Raw genomic sequence first — 12185 nt, forward strand, 5'->3', positions numbered from 1 at the left:
ACGAAGAACTGAACCCTGGATGAATACTGAGATATTAGATAATATGAAATTCAGAGACCAGCTGCTAAAAAGATTTAAAGCAAACAGACAGGATATTGCAGCACTAAATGAATTCCAAAGGGTGAGGAACAGAGTACAGAGACTTATAAAAGGAGCAAAGGCAAAGCACTACTGCTCAAAAATTGAAGAGTATAAGCATAACCCCAGAAAGCTCTGGCAACAACTAAAACAGTTGGGGTATAGCCATAAGGCAGTAGATAGGTCTAACATAGTACTCACTATCGATATTGAGGTATGTCACGAAACATCTAAGGTGGCAAATTGCTTTAATTCCTACTACACATCTGTTGCATCAACACTAGTAAGTAAACTACCAGCTGCATCAAATACCTTTAACACAGACTCTGATAAGTTTCAAACATACTATTCCAATAAAGGGGTAACCCCAAACAGTTGTCAACTAGTAAGTGTATCTCATGACTTCATTCAAAAAGAACTAAGCAGGTTAAACCCAACTAAGAGCACAGGCCCTGATAACATCCCGTCTAAGTTCCTAAAAGATGGTGCTTCTGAACTGTCAATCCCTATTGCTCACATAACAAATCTATCAATCACCACTAATATCGTACCGGAGGGGTTCAAGGAGGCTAGAGTTACTCCTATCTTCAAGAAAAATAGTAGGTCTGATGTAAGCAACTATAGGCCTGTTAGTATACTCAGTATATCTAAAATTCTAGAGAGGGCGGTGTATTCTCAAGTAGTTAAGTACCTTAATGACAGCAACATTCTCCATAGCTATCAATCGGGCTTTAGAAGATCCTACTCAACCGACACCTCCCTTATTAATCTGATGGATTACCTGAGAACTGAAATGTCAAAGGGAAACCTCATAGGTATGGTAACCTTAGACCTGCAAAAGGCCTTCGATACTGTCAACCACAATATATTATGTAAGAAACTTCAAGCTATCAGTATAGGTTCTGTAGACTGGTTTAAGTCCTATCTTAGCAACAGGAGACAAATAGTCAAAATCAACAAAACAGAATCAGAACCCCTGCCGATAACATGTGGAGTTCCCCAAGGTAGTATTCTGGGCCCCTTATTATTCTTGTGTTATGTCAATGATATGCTTATCAGTGTCAAGTGCAAACTCCTACTGTATGCAGATGACAGTGCTCTGTTAGTGTCAGGTAAAGACCCACAAGATATTGCTAATGTTTTAACACTGGAACTGGAGTCCTGCCGCAAATGGTTAGTAGACAACAAACTATCATTACACCTAGGGAAAACTGAAGCCATTCTCCTTGGCACGAAACACAAACTGAGAAGGGTAAATAATTTTAATGTTCAGTGTAATGGGGAGCCCATCACTTTGGTTTCATCAGTAAAATATCTGGGAATCCCCTTTGACCCGTGCATGTCAGGAGAATTGATAGGGAACAGTGTAGTAAAGAAAGCGAATGCCAGACTGAAGTTCCTGTATAGACAAGCACAGTGTCTACCTACTGAGGCTCGCAGGACCCTATGTCTAGCCCTTATACAATGCCATATGGATTACGCTTGCTCTTCTTGGTACTCTGCCTTGACAAAAAAAACAAAGACTGCAAATAACCCAGAACAAAATCTTAAGATTCATCCTGGGGCTGGGACCAAGAGAACATGTAGGCCAGGATGAATTACAGCAGTTGGATATGCTGAATGTTGAAGACAGAGTAAAACAACTGAAGCTAAATCATGTTTATAAAATTGCTCACAAACAATGTCCAGAATATCTTGCTGTCGATTTTGTCAAGGTTGGGAACCAAAGCAATCATAGTACTAGGGGGAGAGAGCACAACTTTGTAGTACCCACAGTCAGTGGCCAGGCGTCAAACACCTTTTATTGTACAGGAATAAAGGAATGGAACAGACTGCCCCCCACATGTCAAAGCCAGTCATAGCATGAACCAGCTCAAGAAGACTGCCAAAAGGTGTCTGATGAATGTAGCTACAGAAAGGGAGGGGAATGATTTTCTATTTTTTAGCTGACATACGTGTAAATTTTACCTTATTCCTAGTAATGACCCTCGTATTGTAGATAGTCTTAATGACCTTGGTGTAGTAGATAGTCTTTTTAGTATGATAATAAGATGTTGTCTTCATTGTAGAACAATAAGAAAATATTATAACCTTTATATTATAATAATAGGGTAAAAGGACCCCAATGGAAATAAGTCACTCTGTCTGACTTTTTTGGGTTATCCTAGGTTCTCTACACATATGCTGCTATGTATGACAATTCTATGTAACTGTATTTGTGTATACCTGAATAAACTTACTTACTAATTCCATCCACCACCACCACTATCACTTGCAACAACCCTCCACCCACCACTACCATCACTTGCAACAACCCTCCACCCACCACCACCTCCACCTACTTTCTCTGTAATCTTCAAACTATGTTAGTTTTATATTAAGTAATGTTAATTTAAGCCTGCTGTAAATCATGTAGATTAAACTATCTTGGTTGGCTTACATGCTGTTGATAAAATTATATATATATTATTAAAAACAATACTACGACTAGCAAAGGAGTCGAACCCAAGCTGCTTTGGTCTGCCTTATGGTGGGCGAAAACTCATGACGCCTTAATCCACAGGACCACACAATTCTTAAGAGTAGTGCATCCAGCAGAGCTGGATGTGGTACCCACTGCCTAAGGACATACGGTGGTATGGATGCCTCTAAGCTAATTTCATTCTACTCCGTTTGGTGTACTAGTACAACGAGCAGTACATTACATTATTGTACCCAACCCATGGCTTTGGCCTGCCTCATGGCAGGCCAAAGCAGCATGGGTTCGACTCCCTAGCTAGTCGCAGTGTTGTTACTGATCAACACCACTTGTTCGTGAGTACAATATATAATTCGTGCCGAATAGGTAAAACTTGCGATTTTGGCTTAAATAGCAATGCTCTTCTTGCCGAATACGGCAAGTAAAAATTTGAGTATGCAGTAATTTCGCAAAAATCATTCTGAACCTAACGAAAAAAAATATATATTTCATTGTGTTTGTTTATTATTAAATATTGTAAACTTATTCAAAATATATATAGTTGGATTAGGCTAAATCAAATAGCGATTGTTATAATAAGGTTAGGTAAGTTTTCTAAGGGTATTTTGGTGCAAAATTATTTATTTTTATATTAACATAAATAAAATTTTTTTTAGTAAGAACTTAATTTTAAAGGAGTTTTTGCTAATTGACTACTTTTGCCTATTTGGAACGACATTTTACCTTGATCCATTCTCTCTAAATGACCAAACCAACTCAACAACCCCTCTTCCGCCCTCTAATACTTTTAACTCCACACCTAATTTCCACACTCCGAGTTCTCTTCATAATATTTACACCACACATTGCCCTTAGACAGGACATCTCCACTGCCTCCAACCGCCTCCTCGCTGCAGCATTTACAACCCAAGCTTCACGCCCATATAAGAGTGTTGGTACCACTATACTTTCATACATTCCCTTCTTTGCCTCCATAGACATTTTTGTCTCCACATATACCTCAATGCACCACTCACCTTTTTTCCTTCATCAATTTTGTGGTTAACCTCATCCTTCCTAAATCCATCCGCTGACACATCAACTCCCAAATGCCCAAAAACATTCACTTCTTCCATACTCCCTCTCTCCAATGTGATATCCATTTTTTCTTTATCTAAATCATTTGATACCCTCATCACCTTACTCTTATCTATGTTCAGTTTCAACTATCTACCTTTACACACACTCCCAAACTCGTTCACTAACGTTTGCAACTTTTCTTTAGAATATCCCATAAGCACAGTATTAGCAGCAAAAAGTAACTGTCAACTCCCATTTTGTATTTGATTCCCCATAATTTAATCCCACCCCTCTCGGCAACAGTTTAGCATTTACTTCTTTTACAAACCCATCTATAAATATATTAAACAACCATGGTGGCATTACACATCCCTGTGTAAGACCTACTTTTACCGGGAAGTAGTCTCTCTACACACCCTAACCTGAGCCTCACTATCCTCATAAAAACTCTGTACAGCATTTAGTTACTACCTATTCCATATACTTGCAACATCTACCACATTGCTCCCCTATCCACTATCATATGCCTTTTCAAAATCCATAAATGCAGTGAAAACTTCCTTACCTTTATGTAAATGCTGTTCACATATATGCTTTACTGTAAACACTTGATCTACACATTCGTTACCCACTCTAAAACCTCCTTCCTCATCCGCAATCCTACTCTCTGTCTTACCTCTAATTCTTTCAATAATAACCCTACCGTACACCTTACCTGGTATGCTCAGTAAACTTATTTTTTATTATTTTATTATCACACTGGCCGATTCCCACCAAGGCAGGGTGGCCCGAAAAAGAAAAACTTTCACCATCATTCACTCCATCACTGTCTTGCCAGAAGGGTGCTTTACACTACAGTTTTTAAACTGCAACATTAACACCCCTCCTTCAGAGTGCAGGCACTGTACTTCCCATCTCCAGGACTCAAGTCCGGCCTGCCGGTTTCCCTGAATCCCTTCATAAATGTTACTTTGCTCACACTCCAACAGCACGTCAAGTATTAAAAACCATTTGTCTCCATTCACTCCTATCAAACACGCTCACGCATGCCTGCTGGAAGTCCAAGCCCCTCACACACAAAACCTCCTTTACCCCCTCCCTCCAACCCTTCCTAGGCCGACCCCTACCCCGCCTTCCTTCCACTACAGACTGATACACTCTTGAAGTTATTCTGTTTCGCTCCATTCTCTCTACATGTCCGAACCACCTCAACAACCCTTCCTCAGCCCTCTGGACAACAGTTTTGGTAATCCCGCACCTCCTCCTAACTTCCAAACTACGAATTCTCTGCATTATATTCACACCACACATTGCCCTCAGACATGACATCTCCACTGCCTCCAGCCTTCTCCTCGCTGCAACATTCATCACCCATGCTTCACACCCATATAAGAGCGTTGGTAAAACTATACTCTCATACATTCCCCTCTTTGCCTCCAAGGACAAAGTTCTCTGTCTCCACAGACTCCTAAGTGCACCACTCACTCTTTTTCCCTCATCAATTCTATGATTCACCTCATCTTTCATAGACCCATCCGCTGACACGTCCACTCCCAAATATCTGAATACGTTCACCTCCTCCATACTCTCTCCCTCCAATCTGATATTCAATCTTTCATCACCTAATCTTTTTGTTATCCTCATAACCTTACTCTTTCCTGTATTCACCTTTAATTTTCTTCTTTTGCACACCCTACCAAATTCATCCACCAATCTCTGCAGCTTCTCTTCAGAATCTCCCAAGAGCACAGTGTCATCAGCAAAGAGCAGCTGTGACAACTCCCACCCTGTGTGTGATTCTTTATCTTTTAACTCCACGCCTCTTGCCAAGACCCTCGCATTTACTTCTCTTACAACCCCATCTATAAATATATTAAACAACCACGGTGACATCACACATCCTTGTCTAAGGCCTACTTTTACTGGGAAAAAATTTCCCTCTTTTCTATATACTCTAACTTGAGCCTCACTATCCTCGTAAAAACTCTTCACTGCTTTCAGTAACCTACCTCCTACACCATACACTTGCAACATCTGCCACATTGCCCCCCTATCCACCCTGTCATACGCCTTTTCCAAATCCATAAATGCCACAAAGACCTCTTTAGCCTTATCTAAATACTGTTCACTTATATGTTTCACTGTAAACACCTGGTCCACACACCCCCTACCTTTCCTAAAGCCTCCTTGTTCATCTGCTATCCTATTCTCCGTCTTACTCTTAATTCTTTCAATTATAACTCTACCATACACTTTACCAGGTACACTCAACAGACTTATCCCCCTATATTTTTTGCACTCTCTTTTATCCCCTTTGCCTTTATACAAAGGAACTATGCATGCTATCTGCCAATCCCTAGGTACCTTACCCTCTTCCATACATTTATTAAACAATTGCACCAACCACTCCAAAACTATATCCCCACCTGCTTTTAACATTTCTATCTTTATCCCATCAATCCCGGCTGCCTTACCCCCTTTCATTTTACCTACTGCCTCACGAACTTCCCCCACACTCACAACTGGCTCTTCCTCACTCCTACAAGATGTTATTCCTCCTTGCCCTATACACGAAATCACAGCTTCCCTATCTTCATCAACATTTAACAATTCCTCAAAATATTCCCTCCATCTTCCCAATACCTCTAACTCTCCATTTAATAACCCTATATATAAAGGAACTATACATGCTCTCCGCCAATCCCTAGGTACCTTCCCCTCTTTCATACATTTATGAAACAAAAATATCAACCACTCAAACACTATATCCCCCCTGCTTTTAACATTTCTGTCATGATCCCATCAGTTCCAACTGCTTTACCTCCTTTCATTCTACGCAATGCCTCATGCAACTTTCCTAATCTGTTTTTAATGACAAATCTATTCATTCCCTAGGCTTTCTTAACTTGTTCATCTCACTCCAAAAATTTTTCTTATTTTCATCAAAATTTCTTGACAGTGCCTCTCCAAATCTATCTGCTCTCCTTTTACACTCTCTCACCACTCTTCACCTTTCTTTTACTCTCCATATACTCTGCTCTTCTTTAGCTCTAACTTTATTTGAAACCCCTGACCTAACTCATTTATTTCTCCCCACTGAATTTCTCCCACCCCCTTCAGCTTTGTTTCACTTGAAGCGAGGACATCCAGCTTTTCATCCATAACATCCACAATCATCTCTATCATTCACACAACATCAACGCACATTCAAACATCCCACTTCGGCGGTTTTTTCCTTTTTCTTTTAGTAGGATATACAGGAAAAGGGGTTACTAGCCCATTGTTCCCGGCATTTTAGTTGACTTATACAACACGCATGGCTTACGGAGGAAAGATTGTGATTCCACTTCCCTATGGATATAAAAGGAAAAGCAATAAGAACAAGAACTATTAAGATAAAATCAAAGAAAACTCAGATGAGTGTGTATACATGAACGTGTACATGTATGTATAGTGTGACCTAAGGGTAAGTAGAAGTAGCAAGACGTACCAGAAATCTTGCATATTTATGAGACAGAAAAAACACCAGCAATCATACCAAAATGTAAAACAATTACAGGCTTCCGGTTTACGCTCACTCGGCAGGATGGTAGTACCTCCCTGGGTGGTTGTTGTCTACCAACCTACAATATATATATATATATATATATATATATATATATATATATATATATATATATATATATATATATATATATATATAATGTCGTGCCGAATATGTAAAACTGGTCAATTAGCAAGAACTCATTTAAAATTAAGTCGTTTCTAAAATTTTCTCATACGTTTAAAGATATATATTTTTTCATTAATGTTAATGTAAAAATTTATAATTTTACATCAAAAGAATCTTAGAAAACTTACCTAACCTTATTATAACAAGAACAATTTATTTTAGCCTAACCCAGCTAAATATATTTTAGATTTGTTTACAATAATTTAATACTAAACAAACACAGTGAAATATACTTTTTTCGTTAGGTTCAGAATGATTTTGGCGAAATTATTGCATACACAAATTTTCACTTGTCCTATATGGCAAGATGAGCGTTGCTATTTAAGCCAAGATCGCAAGTTCTGCCTATTCGGCACGATATATATATATATATATATATATATATATATATATATATATATATATATATATATATATATATATATATATACACGCGCATGTGTGTGTGTGTACTCACCTAATTGGGGTTGCGGGGATTTGGTTACAGCTCCTGGCCCCGCCTTTTCACTGGCCCACACTCTTTCTGCTCCCTGAGCTTTATACTTCTTAAAACTATGTATGGATCCTGCCTCCACTACATCACTTTTCAGACTATTAAACTTCCTGACAACTGTATGACTGAAGAAATACTTCCTGACATCTGAGTCTTCAACTTCCAACTGTGACCCCTTGTTGCTGTGTCTCATCTCTGGAACATCCCGTCTCTGTCCACCTTGTCAATTCCTCTCAATATTTCATGTGTCATTATCATATCCCTCATGCCCTCCAGTGTCGTCAGGTCGATTTTCCTTAACCTCTTATAGTAGGACATGCCCCTTAGGTCTGGGACTACTCTCTCTAATTTCCTGGAATGCGTGACCAGGTGAGTTTCAAACTAGTGCTGTAAACCTCAATATGGGCCTGACGTACACGGTGAACAGAGCCCTGAACGATTCCTTACTTAGGTTTGCTAGTCGCACATATGCTGCAGCAATTATTAGGTTGATGTGCGCCTCAAGAGATGTGTTCGGTATCATAATCACCCCCAGATCCTTTTCCTTGTGTGAGGTTTGCAGTGTTTGGCCTCTTATACTGTACTCTGTGGTCTTCTTTGCCCTTTCCTAATCTTCATGACTTTGCACTTGGTGGGGTTTAACTCCAGGTGCCAGTTTCTGGACCAGACTTGCAGCCTGTAAATATCCCTTTGTAGTCCTGCCTGATCCTCATCTAACTGAATTCTCTTCATTAGCTTCACATCGCCTGCAAACTGGGACACTTCTGAGTCGATCTTTTCTGTCATGTCATTCACATATACCAGAAACAGCACCGGTCCTAAGACTAACCCCTGTAGAACCCCGCTCGTCATAGGCGCTCACTCTGACACCACCTCACGTACCATGACTTGCTGTTGCCTTCCTGTCAGGTGTTCTCTGATCCATTGCTGTGCCTTCCTTGTTATACCTGTCTGGTCCTTCAGCTTTTGCACTGGTCTCTTGTGTGGAACTGTGCCAAAAGCCTTTTCACTGTCGAAGAGAACGCAATCTACCCATCCCTCTCTCTATCTTACTGCCATTACCTTGTCATAGAACTCCAGCAGGTTTGTAACACAGGATTTCCCAACTCTGAATCTGTGCTGGTTGTCGTTGATAAGCTCACTCATTTCTAGGTACTCCACCCCTCTTTTTCTGACAATTTTCTCCATGACTTTGCATACAGACACTGGTCTGTAGTTTAATGCTGCTTGTCTGTCTCCTTTCTTAAAAAATCGGACTACATTTGCTGTCTTCCACGCCTCAGGTAGTTGCCCTGTTTCGATAGATGTGTTGAAGACTTAGTGGTGCACAGAGCGCCTCTGCTCCTTCTCTCAGGACCCATGGAGAGATGTTATCCGGTCCCATCGCCTTTGATGTAAAGTTCACTTAGCAGCCTCTTCATCTCCTCCTCGGTTCAATGTATTGTGTCCAGCTCTTGATGGTGTACCCCACCACTTTTTGTCTCCACTGTAAATACTTTCTTAAATTTCATATCGAGCTCTTCACTTACTTCTTAGTCGTTTCTTGTGATCTCCTGTCCTTCCTTCCTCAGGATTACTTGGTTCTTGACTGTTGTTTTCCTCCTGATGTCATTGTACAACTGCTTATGCTCAGACTTAGCTGTCGCTGCTACATTATTTTCGTATTGTCGCTGGGCCTTCTTCCTTACCTATGCATATTCATTTCTGGCTCTTCGATTTATCTCCTTATTTTCCTAGGTTCTTTGTCTTCTGTATCTCTTCCATTCTCTAGCGTACTTAGTTTTGACCTCTCTACACCTTTGGGTGAACCAGGGGCTCGTTCTGGCTTCTAATTATTTATGGTGCCCTTGGTATGAACCTCTCCTCTGCTTCCTTGCATTTTGTTGTATCATATTCCATTATTTCACTTCTTGATTTCCCTGCCACTGAACCCTGTACAGGAAATTCCTCATGCCTGTGTAGGCCCCCTCTTTTGTAGTTTGCCTTCATTCGTCCTGCCCTTCCTGCTTCCCTCTTCACTTGTAACTATGTACTCGAAGCTCAGGACCACGTGATCACTAGCTCAGAGGGGCCTTTCATATGAGATGTCCTCAATATCCGAACTACTCAAGGTAAATACTAGGTCCAGTGTTACTGGTTCGTCCTTTCCTCTCTCTCTGGTAGTCTCTCTAACGTGTTGATGCACGAGTTTTTCCAGTACTACATCCATCCTCTTAGCCCTCCACGTTTCTGGGCCCCCATGTGGCTCCAGGTTTTCCCAGTCAGTGTCCTTGTGTGTGTGTGTGTGTGTGTGTGTGTGTGTGTGTGTGTGTGTGTGTGTGTACTCACCTATTTGTGGTTGTTGGGGTCGAGTCTTAGCTCCTGTGTGTGTGTGTGTGTGTGTGTGTGTGTGTGTGTGTGTGTGTGTGTGTGTGTGTGTGTGGATGTAGTTGGTGAGTGCGCGCTTGTATTTGTGCGTGAGTGTTGGTGTGGGAGACCCATAGCCTCGGTAAAGTAAATACAAAAGCTTCCAGGAAAGATACAGAAATTTCTTCTTTAAGTCTGACTGAATATTCTACTTTTCCCACTACCCCATCTTTTAGACATATGCATAGTATACTATACTATGCATAATGACATAAAAGTTTACAGGATGAATTGATGGTACAAGGAGGTGATTAACATGGCATATAAATTATGGCATATAAATTACAACATATACATTATGATGACAGGTCGGGGACTGGCGGGAACCACGCACTGTTTTAATATCACTCACTCCTGCTCTTCTGATGAAAGGTACGACGGGAGGGAGTCACAAGAGAAGGATAGTGTGAGAGCAGAATCCCTGATGAGTACCTCCCGCGGTACCGCCACTCTCACTCTGGCCAGGATCACTCTCCTCCACGCTGGCATCTACGAGTGTCGTGTCGAGTTCTTCCGCTCTCCCACACACACCAGCCTCGTCAACCTCACCGTCGTCGGTAAGTTAGATTATTTTCTCATGTACTGTTCTGTTTACCTTATAAGAGTGTATGGATTAGGATCTTAGTAGAAGATCAGGACTTCATCCTTAGAGGAAATATTGCAAAATGAAAATAAGCAATAATTATTAAAAGTAAACAGAGAATGGACGTAATCAAATCATTTAAAATTATGACAAAAATAAAAATACAAACAGTAATGTTAATACTAATTGAAACAGAGAAAGAAAATCTAAAAAAACATAATAAGAATTGACTAAATGCTAATCAATAAAGAAGAGGTGATAGTGAACACGATTTGCGACTTATAGGCTGTGAAAGAATATTAATTATCGAGATCCAGCAGTAGAGAATGCACCTCCACAGCCAAGTAATTGCGGTCATCAAACAGCTGATGTGGAAATAAAGCGGCAGATATGAATCAGTCGAACTATTCTCCGAGTTTGTTGGCTTCACAAGTCAGAGAAGATAGGCTGAACCCATGTAAAGGTGATGGAAGATATGGGAGATTCAAACTCCATCGGGTGTCAGCTGCTAATGAGACGGAGTAGAGTTCTGAGCTAGCAGACAGGCTAATCGTGTAGACTGGCGCAACACAGTGACCGCAACAATACACAGATAACCCGCACATAGGAGAATGAAACTTATGACGACATTTCGATCAGTCTTGGATCATAGTCACACACAGGCGTGAAGGGAAGGGGCAAAGGAAGGATATCGCACAAAGAGTCATCTCGTAAACCAACAAACGGCTCTGACTAACAGGAAAGTGACTCACAGACCCAGTTGAAGGAGACTGGAGTGGGTACAGCATGACACAGTTACGCGACACAGATCGGCTGCCCCACTTTTTATTTGTAGGTAACGTGATCGGCGGTTACACTACGGACTGGAAGGAGAAAACATTGTAGTTTCAATAGAGACATAAAAATCTTAACAAATTATGGTGAAAAACATTAAACTGACATCATGTAACATGAGTTTAGAGAAACACTGATGCAAGCCTACTGGCCCATATTTGGCAGGTCTTTCGTAAATCCTAAGTCAGCACAGATAATGACTGGACGTGAAATAACGAACACCAAAGAAAGTACTGTATATATGCGTATGAGGGTGTAGAAATATGATTCAGAGAACCGGCAAGTTGATAAATTAGACACGGGAATCTTTATTGAGGAAAATTCCGCTACACAGTGGTTTCATCAGTCCAGTATAAAGAAGTGTGGTGAAGATCACATGGAGATTGAGGGAATCAGTCCCTCAGCCTGGAGTCGATGTAATCAGTCCATCAATCTTTTCTAGACTGATAAACTAATTACATCGACTCAAGGCTGAGGGACTGATTACCTCAGTCTCCTTCTGATCTTCACCACCCTTCTT

At 40.7% G+C, this 12185-nt stretch overlaps 1 protein-coding gene across 1 annotated transcript in view; it reads left to right on the forward strand.

Moving 5' to 3' along the window:
• The window catches only part of LOC128696187 (protein turtle homolog B-like), a 604082-nt gene that overhangs the window by 326604 nt on the left and 265293 nt on the right, over positions 1-12185 (forward strand). The window contains exon 3 of the mRNA XM_070094868.1: positions 10621-10805. Within this exon, the coding sequence (XP_069950969.1) occupies positions 10621-10805 (185 nt within the window). The remainder of the gene's footprint in view (positions 1-10620; positions 10806-12185) is intronic.

Source organism: Cherax quadricarinatus, chromosome 48 (genome assembly GCF_038502225.1).
Source record: "Cherax quadricarinatus isolate ZL_2023a chromosome 48, ASM3850222v1, whole genome shotgun sequence".
In the NCBI taxonomy this organism is placed as follows: Eukaryota; Metazoa; Arthropoda; class Malacostraca; order Decapoda; family Parastacidae; genus Cherax; species Cherax quadricarinatus.